The following is a 13,380-nucleotide window of genomic DNA, read 5'->3' on the forward strand; positions in this document are numbered from 1 at the left end:
GTAATATGGACATTTAGGTAGATAAATTGGTAGAATTATGGGTATAACACTATAGATTATTGATTAGTCCTTACAATCACTGTCAACAGGGATCAATAGCATCTTTAAAGTGGGAGTGTGATTTAGTTAAATGAAGCAACATCCAGGAAAAAACATTAAAAGATAGTTTCATACAAAAATGATTCTTAGTTATTTTAGCAATATTTATTTTTATATATATAAATATTAGATCCTATATATATATAAATCCTTTCAAGTCTTGACTTTTCTCTACCCACAATCAGGTTTCAACTACACCTTTGGAAATAACTGCATAAAATAATTAAAACATGCTTTAAAGTCTTAATTAGGAATGTGCAAATTTTCTGTGCATTTATAAGAAGTAGCATTAAACTGTGTTTGCGCTTTGGTACCTCCAGGATGACAATAGAGATGATGGCCATCTCCGGACTGAGCCACGGGAAGAGCCGCTGCAGCTGACCGCACTGACCAATCAGGTAACAGTTCACTATGATGGCAATCAGGCCCATGGCTTCCATCGCCGTCTGAGAAGTAATAAAAACCTTGTTGTTGTTTTTGTTTGCAAAAATTGAAACTTTTATATAAAAATGTATACAATTTGCAAGTTAAAAAAATATTGTCATACTTTAACTCTGGACTGAATGAGGCTCACCTGCCACTGGCCAATGCTCTCCACTCGGACTCCGAATGGCCTCTGCAGCCCAGTGCACAGCTTAAAGGCATCGCTGCGGATCTCGATGATGTTGTTGATGAGCGCACACATGGCGGCCAGAGGAAAGGCAGAGGAGAAGAGAACCACGTAGCCAAACTGGACAAACATCTCCTGGTAATCCTGGAAGGTGTCCTAAAAATCACGTGAAACATTCATCTATTTATTTACTATATACATAAAGTTCTTGGTGACAAAATTCTGAATATTTAGTGATGTTGATTAACTGTCTGTGCAGCTAAAATATGATTGTGTAATACATGAATGTATAATGAGCAAAAGTGTAAAAGTGTTGTTTTAGGAACCACGCAAAAAAATACATATATTTTTCTGTTGTAAGCTTTGTGTTCTTCTCTGTTTTCAAATCATTTTTCAGTATTTTGTTAAATTAACAATCGCTTAACATTTTTTCTCTTGTTCAATGCCTTCTGTCTGACCGGGACTACAGACAAAACTGAACCTAGACGACTAAATCGGACATAATTGCATGATGGACTGAAACACATGTTGTTTAATGTGCACTGTCCCTTTAAGACAGGTAAAATAAATAACAAATCAGAGTAAAAACTGCATTACTAACACACTGCTTTCCCACAAAAGAAATCTAGCATGTTGCACTAGTTTTCTGAGAACCATACTTTTTTCAGCCAGAAGGGGGCGTGCCAGTCAGACATGTGTTCATAAAGAGGTTTTCACATCCAACGCTAACACACCTGACTCAAATGAACAGTTAATGACCAGGTTTTTGCTAAACTTGCTGACATGCCGAGAGAGTAGCTGACCCGATTCAGGTGTGTTAGAGCAAAAGATACAGGACAAGTGAAACTCGAGCCTGGAGTTACTGTTATCAAATGTTTAATGAAGCTATGATATATTTTTAATATCTTTACCTAATTTGACTTTTATAATGTTTTCTCTTAACTAAAGCTGCAGTATGTAACTTTTAACATATTTGTTGAAACCGTCAAGATGAGACAGATAACCTGTGAAAAAAATCAAGCTCCTCTGCCTTCTGTAGTTTAGTGGTCATCTTCAGAAATACACCACTTCATTAGAAACAACCAATCAGAGCCAGAAGGAGGATCTTAGCGCTGTCAATCACTCTCATGAATGCAATGCTCACACCTGCTGTACCGCAGCTGGTTCACCACAACAAAGCCTGACAGGAATGCTAGACTAGTTAGCGTGGCCACTAATGAGAACAAATAAACGGTTGTAACAGTAAGTTGCTTCTCTGCCATTAGCACACCGAGCAGCACATGCAGGATGGTGATTGACAGCACTAAGAACCTCCTTCTGGATCTGATTGGTTGTTTGATGTATTTCTTCAGATATTAGCACTGGGAGGAGGTGGAGGAGCTGAAACTTTTCAGATTATCTGTCTCTTATTAAACTGTCACGACATGCTGACAATTTTTACAAATATGCTTTAAAACATAATTTTTGTAAAAGTTACAAACTGCACATTTAGATATTCCTTTAATACATAATTACTTATGGTTTTGTTTGCTAACCAAGCTTGATCTGAATGATACATTTCCCTTTGTTGCTGTTGAATTGAATGAAAACCTAATTAATTCACACTACAGCTAAATTCTGTCCAAATCCGGTCCGCCATAACATTTTATGTGGCTCGATGCATAAATAGAACCGTAAAGATAGCAGGACTTAAATATTATTTTATCAATCAAATCAAAACAGCTTTTGCCTGTATGGTGTGAAAAAATGTTCAAAAGCTGAGACAGCTATTTATTAATATTTTAATAGTTTGTTAATAGGTTTTATGAATACTTTCTGCCACAACCGGTCCTTTGAAGAGACTTATAATCTCATATGGACCAAAATGAAGCTGAGTTTGTCAGCTGTACGTTCTTACAGGGTAGGTCTGCATGCAGCTCTCCATCTCAGCCTGAGTCAGCGTTGTGCTCTCCATCTCCTCTGGAGGATCCATCCATGACTCCCGTTTGGTTTTAGGCTCTGTCCTCTCCACGCTCTGGCCTCTTCTTCTGTGACGCAGTGACGCGGCACCGTCTGAGGCAGACGGCGGCGGGGCGGAGCTGCCTGCAGCGGCTGCAGCGGCTGCAGCGGCTGCAGCGGCTGCAGCGGCTGCAGCGGCTGCAGCGGCAGCACTGAGCCCCTCGGCGCTTCCCCCTCCCGGGTCCTTCACATCATGGATTCCATTATCGTCGTCGTCGTCACACATTTCAAACACAGAGGCCGGGTCCATTCCTTTCTCCACCATGGTGGGGCTCCCTTCCTCCAGGAAGCTGTTTTCTATGGGGGCTCCACCACAGGCCGGCCTTCTGTCCACCTTCAACACAACAGTTGTTGTTATTTTTACTCTCACAAAAAGCTAAAGTTCATCTGACGCTCCGCTTTGTACCTTCTCTATAAAGCTGACTTTCCTCAGCTTCAGGCCGCAGTCTATCATGTTCTCCTCCTCCGTCTCTCCTTCGCTGAACCTCCCGCTGTCAGCCTCGTCCCGCTCTCCTCCCTCCTCCTCGTCAGGCACTCCACAGCCGCCGTTCAAACACTTCTTCTCCCTGCGAGGAGTTAAATGAGTGGTTACGTGTCGGGCAAGCTGAGTGTAAGCAGCTCACTGGAGCTATTCTCTAAACGTCTGACAGGATTGAATCATAACAGCAAGCGGCACAATGGCGGAGGAAGATGGAGTGAACCCGAGAAGATGTGAGAGTAAATGATTAGTGTCAGTTACTCATCTGCACACTATCGTTTCATTTAAAACATGGGGGTCCAAAGTGTGGCATGAGGGCCATTTTACGGCCCATGGCTGCAATTCAGGAATAATACAAATTTAAAAACATGTTCATTTACACTCACATGTGAAAATGGCTGCAAATAGATGTGCAATTGTACAACTGGACATCTTTAAAAAGCAGAAACAGAGCCTCCTGCACAACCAACAAGAATGTAGCAAGTGGTTCCAGGATGGTAAGTCAACAACAAAGCACTTTTCTTTTCCAGCAGCCATTGCATAGCGCATAAAGCGGAAAACCTGCTGACTAAATGTGCTGGAGCTACGTTTCAGTTACTAGGTAACGGGCTGGACTTCACTGGGGTTGCTAGGAGATTTGTGGTTTTACATTATGGAGATTTTTTAAATGGCTCACTTTCCAGACACCAAAAAATACAAAAGTATTGCCAAAACGCGGTTGGATGTTTCTTTTAGCACTTGGGCTGTTTTTAGAAGCAGCTGAGACATTAATGGAAATACAAAAACTTGCAAATTATGAATTTCGCCTAGTACATCCCCTTTAAAATATAAAATACTCATCTTTATACTTTTTGCATTCTTTTGTAAGGCTGGCTCCATTCACAAAGTTACCTAAATCCTGCTTTTATTCCTCTGAAGTGACTACGGTTTTGCTATTTATTTTTCAATAAACACCTGACATATTTATTTTAACAAAACAAATCTCCAAAACCCTTCTAAGTTTTGGCTCTATAATAGTTTACACATATCTTGTCCACAAAAAAATTGCCCACAAATTTTTTGGCCCTCAAGACCTTTTGACTTGACAATTTTAACCCATGTGACAAATGGTTTGGACACGCCTGATCTAAAAGCGAACTTCGATGGAGCTGACCTTCGTTCTGGATTCCCCACTCCAGGTCTCGTGCCCCTCAGTCCGGGTCCAGGCACAGTCGAGTCCGTTGGCGAGGCCTGGACCTTCCCGGCCGCCAGCCGGGCGTATTTGAGCAACACGGAGAGCAGCAGGTCCCACACGGCTCTCAGCGACAGCTCCCCCAGCTTGTGGCGCTCGTACAGGTAAGGCTGCAGAACCTCCTTCACGTTCTGAAGGAACTGGCGGATGATGAGCAGAGTGGCCAACATCTGGCAGGAAGAGGGAGAAAGTTTGTTTTTTTTTACCAAGAGAGGAAAGCAGAAAACAAAAGGAGTTTTTAAGGTGTCAGATAAAGGCAAAAGCTTTAGAAGAAAGAGCAGGATACCACCATGAGGGAAATTCACCAAATCTAAAATTAATCAAAAGACAAACCATAGCAAGAAGAGAAAATGTACAGCATCAAAAAGGTTTACATACATTGATCAGCTTGAACGCCATTCATTTTTTGTGTTTAATTAAGCACTTAAGTTGGTCATAAAACAAGAAACTTGTTTGATGTTTTCATTTTTGCAAAACTAAACATTTGTAGTTGCAACTTATTTGCAACAGAAAACTTTTCTTTGTTTCATAATCTCAGCAATAAAACCTCAAGAAGTTAAAAAAATGTAGCCAGATGAAGAATCATTAACATGGAGGACCACAATGGGGCCCACCGGGGTCAGAGGGGTGGGAGATATGGACTTAGAATATTATCACAATATTTTGTGGTACAATTGTGATAATGATTAAAAAAATTACAATGTAGCTGTGAATGAATTTACAGCTATATTGTAGCTGTAAATGCTGTAAATCTTCAATTTATTTCACTAAATTGAAGATATGGTGAATGCATTTAATCATATTTTAAAATATAATGATATTTGTTGATACTGTTACAATATTCTCCAGACGATGGAGGACATTTTTAAGTAATATTTCAGATAATGCTGTCATTTGAATTTATGAAGAAAGTCAGAATTTAAAACTATGAGAATTTTTTTTACAACAATTGATAAATGATACGATAAATGCTCACTCCTACTCGGACGTTGTCTGAAAACCAGATGGTCCACAAATCACAAAAGGTTTTGTGTTAAACGTGTATAAAAATCTAAATTGCATTAAATCTCTGGGAAGGAAACAGGATCCATTGGTCTTATGAACCGCAAGGGATCCACATACAAATATTAGTAGGAGACCGGTAAATCTTGCAAAAATACTACTAAAACTGCACTAGTAATACAGTAATTATTTTACTCATTCTGGAAAATACATGTAAACAGAAATGCTTACATAGACAAAGGCTCACACTGTATGTATGGTCACATTTTTAAGGCTGGTGCAAAGGACAGCAGACTAAAACAGACTAAGCCTCAATAAATTCCTGACAGAACGTGGATACAATGTCACATCCAGTTTCTAGGAAACTAAGGAAAGGAGCTTTTGTCCTTCTGTTCATACCAGCTGAAACCGCCAGCGCAAACACCAGCGAGTCGCAAACAGAGTTTAAGAAAAGAGCTGACTAAAGATTTTCAGATATATTGTTTTTACTAAGAAGCTTTCTGTTTAATTTTAGTCACAATAAATTATATCTTCAGCTCATTTCACTTTCTGCTTACTGTGTGTTGGGCATGAACTTCTTAAGTGAGTTTAGCTCAACAAATATTGGAATGAAGTTGATTGTAGAGGCAGGAACAAGGAAAACTATTACCAATCCAGCTAAGGAAGCAACAGGATGTGCAGACTGTCAGGCGTTGCAAAAATAAAAGCAGCAAAAATGCAAATGAAAATGACAGAAAGGAAAGACCAAATGTCCCAAAGGCCGTCACAAATTTGGAAACAAAGTGGGAAACATCTTCATACAATAACCTCAAAGAAGAAAATCAAAAAGGTGTAATGCTACAAGATGCAAGAAACGATGATGGCAAGTTTGTACTTTTGTTCCTAAAGCTACAAAGAAACAGAAGCTTAAAGTACAAGAATACAGGAAAACGTCCAAAACATAAAGCAACACTGAGATATCGGCTGGAGCTGACCAACCAATCAGAAATCCTATCATATTTCTGACTAGTGAACACTAGTGACACAAACAACAAAATGTCTTTAGTGTGGACACTGTTACTGAGTAGAGAAGCTACAGTTAACCCAAAATTATCTATACCTCTAGAAGGTTTAGATTTAGAAGGAAATGAGACAAGCTATTTAAAAGGAAAATGTATTTCCTCAGACATCCTCAATGTCTCAGTTCAGTCAGGGTGCAAGAGAGCAAGACTTTAATCAGATAACAGGAAGGGTGAATAGATTATCGATAGGTTTAAGGGGCCTCAGCGATATGTATCTGCCATCTTCAGTAAAAAGATACAAAAACTGTAGTTTGTCAACCAGGCGCATATTTGAAATCGTTGCATCTTTAGCAATAAAGTTTCCCCGCACCAACAGACAAACCAGAACAAAGCAGAGGTGACAGAGTGAGATAAAGTGGACCTTCAGTCCCTCCAGGAGTCAACAGGAGTCATACTTTAGACTTGAGCAAAGCCCTGAAGAACCAGGGCACTGAGACCACAACCATCTGGATCTTGAAGAGGATGTAAGGCAGCAGATTTTCCCGGACCTGCCGCTGCAGACTTCGTAACAGAGACAACACCAGCAGCATCTTCCGCACACAGACAAAACATGGATGGATGGATGGATGGATGGATGGATGGATGGATGGATGGATGGATGGATGGATGGATGGATGGATGGATGGATGGATGGATGGATGGATGGATGGATGGATGGATGGATGGATGGATGGATGGATGGATGGATGGATAAATGGATGTGGATATCAATGCGAGGAGACAGACACAGCAAAGCATTTAGGGGATAAAATGATGCTAGCGCACGCTGTGTAAGCCTGTGCAATGCTTGAAGCGAATATAAGGTCGTTTCCTACCTCCTTCAGACGCTCCATGTCTTTGAGGTAGAATCCAATGTAAAAAAGGCTGAGATAAGAATTTACAAACTGAAACTGCAAGAAAAACAAAAGGAAGGTGAGAACAACTGATTAAATACTACATGGAAAAATTAGACAGATAATTACTCACAAGAACCATTTTGATGATGAGATTTTTCTCATAGGCACTCTGGAGTCTGTAGTTTTCTACAGAATGGAGGAGCAGAATGTGTTAGGCTCAGGAAACATCAATAAAGCTGATTGTATTGTGTTGACCAGAAGCTGGACTCTCACCCATGTCGTTGAGCCAGCAGGCGATTTTCCTGTACACCTCGTCACATGCACTCACAGTGATAGCAAGCATTATTTTAGGGATAAAGCGAGCCAGCCGCGGCATTTCCTTGATCCCCATCACAAACTCCTGCAGCAAAAGACATAATTGTTTGATAAATAACTAAACATGTGTGTCAGACTAAACTAGTAGAGCTAGCTTAGTTTCGGTCAAGATGATTTGAGGTGCATGTACAAATGCATCACAAAAAATTCTAATATCAATGAATTTATTTTATTAATTTAATTTAAAAAGGGAAATTCATAGATTCACTACAAAAAGTCAGTAATCCCAGCAATTATTCATTTTACTTATGAGGAGATACAGCTTATGATGAACCAAACTCACTTTCTCAGAAAATCAAAATAAAACAATCAATAAAAAATAGTTTAATTAGAGAAACACTGTCATAATTAAAATTATGTTTGTGAATTGTATAACGTATCATGTTTTACACTGGATTCATTCATTTACATTACAATTCATTGAGCTGTTCTTGTATTCTGCAGGTTAAACAGTCAGATTTTAGATTATTTTTGATAAGGGGAAATTAACCATGAAATAAGAAAATATTAGTTTAACGTATATCAACTTATAATTTTATTTAATGAACATCACTGACAATTATGTGATTAATTAAATATATAAATAGCTATAGATGAATTGTTTTCTCATCTTCCTACATTTTTAGTTAATGCTTACTTTATATCTAAAACATTGGCACGTTTGACGTTTAATACACTGCTGGACTACAGCAGCAATCTTCAAATTCAGCTACAAACCTACAGCTTGGTGAGCTGAGACCAAACATTTTCAATTCTTATCACACACCTGCTACATTTAAAATAGCAGGAAAGTAAAGAAAACCTGACCTGCAGCTCAAAGCAGATGAGCATGACGAGGAAGACGAAGCAGAGGCAGAGGATGCAGATGGGCAGGCTGACCAGCCACCTGAACACCCGCCTGCGCCACGGCGGGTAGTAAAACTCCTCACATCCCGTTATGGGGCTGCAGCGCTTCACTCCCTGCACACAGAGAGCATTAAACAACTCAAAACAGCAGGGAGCCGTGGTGGAAACGGGGAGGAATAAAATCCAGCTCCCCTCACCCGAAACTGAGGCCGCGGCTCCTCCAGTGATTTGGAGGGCGTGTCCAGCGTTCCCCATTTGTACGCCAGCTCGGCTCCCCTCCTCTTCCACCGCTCCAGGAACAGAGTGGCCCACACAACGTTGAACAGCGCAAACACCACGCAGCAGATGTCACGGCTCGTCTGGGAAACACAAACAGGCGCGTGTTTGTGGCAGCAAGCAGGCGGCGGTGTCTTCCCGTTAATAATTCAGGCCACCAAATGTTGTGTTCTCACCTGATCCGACTCTGTGAGCATCCACAGCACAAAGCCGATCACAGCAGGATACAACATGGAGGTGGTGTAGAAACCCAGCCAGGCGAAATACATCGCGATCTTCACCCCAAAGTAGTCACAGATGTCATCTGTAAATAATATGGAAAGAACGAGCTGAAAAATTAACTTAAAGGTTCATAATTCTGTTTATCCTGAACAGAATTATGCAAGCATGATTTTAGGGATTAAGCGAGCCAGCCGCAGTGTTTCCTTGATCCCCAACACAAACTCCTGCTATTTCTATTTCTATTTAAAATGTTAAGATTTTAAGCAAAAATCTTTTTTCATGGAGCGACTGATGGATGGATGGATGGATGGATGGATGGATGGATGGATGGATGGATGGATGGATGGATGGATGGATGGATGGATGGATGGATGGATGGATGGATGGATGGATGGATGGATGGATGGATGGATGGATGGATGGATGGATGGATGGATGGATGGATGGATGGATGGATGGATGGATGGATGGATGGATGGTTGGTTGGTTGGTTGGTTGGTTGGTTGGTTGGTTGGTTGGTTGGTTGGTTGGTTGGTTGGTTGGATGGTTAGATCTATGGTTAGATGTATGGTTGGATGGATGGTTGGATGTATGGTTGGATGTGTGGTTGGTTGGGTGGTTGGTTGGATGGTTGGATGTATGGTTGGATGGGTGGACCTGCTGACCTAGCGGCTGCTTCTCGCAGACTGCCTGGACCCAGGACTTCATCAGCTGGTTGAGGATCCTCTGCTCATGGAGAGGAAAGATCTGCTGGATCACTCCTCTGGCTCTCAGCTCTGGGACTGCAGAGAGGCGGTTACAGACCGTTAAAGACAGCAGCAAACATAAACCAAACAAAAAAAAACCCAAATAACCCTAAACCCACTAATAGCTTCAGCTTACTGATTGGCTGGCCCTCCAGGAAGATAATATTATGAAGAACCTCGCCCTGCTTGGCACGTAGATTGTCCATCCAGTATTTGATGATGGTTTGTCTTTCCTGCAACAAGAGAGATACACATGAATGCATGAACTCCCTTCACACATGTGTGTAACTTAAAAGTTAATTTTATATTGTTTTTTTGCTTTTTCAAAAAACCAGAAACAGAAGTCCCCTCTTGGCAGGTTAGGCTGATGGTACCCTGTTGGTAACATTGGTGTTTGTTTGTAATATCTCGTGGGGACCATTTATGATGTGGGGACCCATTGATCCTTGTGGGGAGCGAAGGGGAAACACTGTTTTTGGGTCAGGGGTTAGATTTAAGACTAATCAAATATTTTCAAATAAATTGGAAATAATCAGAACTAAGTGAAAAAGTGAAAAACCATCAAGCTATTTATACAACTTAGCAAAGATCACCTAGTGCACAAAAATGAAAAAAAAAATGAAAACAGAGCGACAACAAAAGCTGCAGTTCATTATTAAACAAGGATTCTTTGCAATTTATACAGTTCTTTTAAGACTTGACATAAAATCCGTATTTCAGTGACATGCATCACAAAGAAAGAGACTGAAAAAGTTAGATCGACATGTCGTTTTCACCACTTCTCATGATTTAGGACTAAGGTGTGAATTGAGTTTTGGGCAGGTTTAGGGTTAGGTATGTGATGGTTAGGGTTAAGGGTCAGGTTTAGGCTGTAGAAATGAATGAAAGTCAACAGAAGGTCCCTGCAAAGATAGCCACGCAAACGTGTGTGCGTGTGTGTGTGTGTGTGCGTGCATGCATGCGAAAAAGAGTGAGAGATAAAAAGAGAGAGGGGTGCAGACTGACCTGTGAAGTGAAGAAACACAGCTCACTCTCAATGTTCTCGTAGATGTAATCCTCTTCACAGGAGAAGCTCCGTGCTCCTCCACCAAACTCTGGCTTCACCCCCTTCCTCAGGCCCATCTCCTCTGCACCTCGCAGCAAACTGCAACAACATGAATGCAGTTTTATTCCCTCATTTTTGTTTCAGATCTGTGGTGTGACTCGTCATTTTCATCTCAATCTGCTCCTTTTGTTACTGATTGCCTGCACATCCCAGAACTCACACGCTGAAATGACCCTCAAGCTTTTGCATTCTGCTGCAACAAAACATGTAGGCGGAGGGAGCAGTACTACAAGTGATCTCATAGTAACAGCAAAGCAGAAGTGTTTCCTTCCCTTCTGAAAAAAAACCTATTATTTCAGCTATTTAGGTCAAATTTGACCAACAAAATACTGTCAGAAAATGGATTGTTTTCACCAAGAACCCTTTGATACTACACTAAGACTCCATCCATAACATAAAATATCATCTTGAACTAGGACTGGGCAAAATGGATTTAGGATTTTATCACATTATATTGTAGTATTATTGTGAAAGCAATAACAATTATGATGATTAATTACTTCTTTTTTAGGTGCAGTCATTGCGCCACAAACACAAAAACTACCCTTGAAAAACATTCCTACTTAAAGTAAGCTTCTTCAGGATGCCACTTATTTAAAGAAATGCGATTTGTATCACTAATCTCCACATGGCGGCTTTATTAAAACTTTATTTTTGAATTTGTTGATTTTTTTGATGCTCTTGTGAAAAACATGGGGGGAAATAGTAAAAATAACATTTTAGTCCGTTGTGTTTTACTTTTAAATGCATTGTGGCAACAATAAATCAAATTTCTTATAATGACTAGAAACGTTTCATAGTAAATGATAAATAAATGCCCACCCCTATGCTGAGATTAAGAGTTTCCCAGATGTTTCAAACATTTGCAAAGGTTCTGAGGTAAAATTGTGTTGCTTTCAGGCAGCTTGTTTTAAGTCAGTTAATCCATAATATTGATGAAAATGTGAGATGGTTGCCCTTATAACAAGACATTTTTCCCATGTTATAAGTGAAACTATCTGCCAGTAAAACGAGCACTTTTTAAAATTGATATTAAGGAATTTTAATTAACTTAAAACAAGCACGTATGGCTCTTTTAAAAGTTATTTGTAAGCTTGTTCTGTCTTATATCAAATGTACTAATATATTTGCACTAGAAATTAGACCAAAAATATTTGGTAAGGACCAGATATGCATACTCTGCTAACAAGCCACCATAATCTCAACACAGTTAAACAGAGAATATAAAATGACAGAAAACTCCATTCTTTATTCAATGTATCCTTGTTCTGGCAGATTGTGCATGTGGTGGTGGTGTAGTTTCTCTCTAGTGGGACAGTCAGAGCAAAATAATTGAGATAGCTGAATTCTGTTGTCATCAAACATGAGTAACGGTTTTGCCCATTCCTGTATTTATTCAGGTTTATATGTAAATTTTAGTTATATTATTAAATCCTTTCAATAAGTCAAGTGGAAACAGTGACAATAGGGACAATGCAAAAGCAATAGAGATTACTTCTTTCTTTAAGCCCCTTGATCTAAACCCCTGCTCCTCATTTTTTCTGTTCATGCACATTTTCTATCTGCTTTCCTCTCAGTCGAGTTTTCAAATTCTATCAGTCTTAACCTCTTGTTTGCCTTCCATACTTCTTGCATCCCTTCTTTATGTCCTTGCTAAAGGCGTTATGATGAAATTGCACTGCTAATAAATCATGACTCTCCCTCCTTTCCCCTGGAGGTTTTCAGCTTCCATTGCTCTCCTCTGTATATTTATACATTATATATATTCTTTATGCAAGCAAATGGGAGTACAGCTTAGGTGGGCTTGTAACATCCATCTATCATGCAACTGCATGTAGTTGCAGGGGCGGTACAATAAAGTACAGTCAGCGCCATGATGGATGGCAATGAAAATGTAAGGTGCAAGCTGCTGTATCACTGCAGAATGTTGTGAACTGAGCTTATCTATCGCAATAAAAAGGCTCTATCTACTTAAACTAAATGTTTAGTACACTTTAAGGTTCATTCAGAACATAAAGCACCAGTCATAGCCAGGAAACTAAATTAGATGCTCTCTTATCATTTCATCTAGACGTTTTACCCTCTGTCCTCTGGTGCAGATAGACCTGGATTGAGTTAAAGGCAAATTGTGCACAAAGATAACCTTGTAAAGGAGCAGAACTCTGCTGAGGAAGGCCGTTGATGCTAAAGCGTATGCTAATTTAACAAATGCCTATCAGACATAAAATATGTAGTAATAAATCTCAGCAGAACTGGGCAGCTTGCTGTAAAATGCACAGTCAGAACAGAGGAATGGGTAATAAATGCTGTGTCAGGGAAGAGTAACATGATTTTTCTGTCGTACAAAGTCACAGAGCAGGAGGAAAAAGACGTGTTTTAAATTAATGTTAATGTTTTAAATTAAAGGATTATTTTATAAAACATAAAATAATAAAAGCCCTGTAGAGCATTGTTAGCAACAATTTAAATCCTGAGAAGTTAAATATTATTCATAC

The 13,380-nt window shown here is 39.8% G+C and overlaps 1 protein-coding gene across 1 annotated transcript in view; it reads right to left on the reverse strand.

The window, feature by feature from the left end:
- Positions 1-13,380, reverse strand: part of ano8b (anoctamin 8b) — a 44,733-nt gene that overhangs the window by 4,921 nt on the left and 26,432 nt on the right. The window contains exons 4-17 of the mRNA XM_008406554.3: positions 10,786-10,924; positions 9,917-10,013; positions 9,700-9,816; positions 8,989-9,116; positions 8,734-8,895; positions 8,498-8,650; positions 7,589-7,715; positions 7,446-7,501; positions 7,295-7,369; positions 4,339-4,586; positions 3,114-3,273; positions 2,607-3,041; positions 674-865; positions 414-545 (exon numbers count right to left, since the gene is read on the reverse strand). Coding sequence (XP_008404776.2) covers positions 414-545; positions 674-865; positions 2,607-3,041; positions 3,114-3,273; positions 4,339-4,586; positions 7,295-7,369; positions 7,446-7,501; positions 7,589-7,715; positions 8,498-8,650; positions 8,734-8,895; positions 8,989-9,116; positions 9,700-9,816; positions 9,917-10,013; positions 10,786-10,924 — 2,221 coding nt within the window. The remainder of the gene's footprint in view (positions 1-413; positions 546-673; positions 866-2,606; positions 3,042-3,113; positions 3,274-4,338; positions 4,587-7,294; positions 7,370-7,445; positions 7,502-7,588; positions 7,716-8,497; positions 8,651-8,733; positions 8,896-8,988; positions 9,117-9,699; positions 9,817-9,916; positions 10,014-10,785; positions 10,925-13,380) is intronic.

The sequence above is a fragment of the Poecilia reticulata genome, chromosome 4, assembly GCF_904066995.2.
Source record: "Poecilia reticulata chromosome 4, P_reticulata-male-v2, whole genome shotgun sequence".
Lineage (NCBI taxonomy): Eukaryota > Metazoa > Chordata > Actinopteri > Cyprinodontiformes > Poeciliidae > Poecilia > Poecilia reticulata.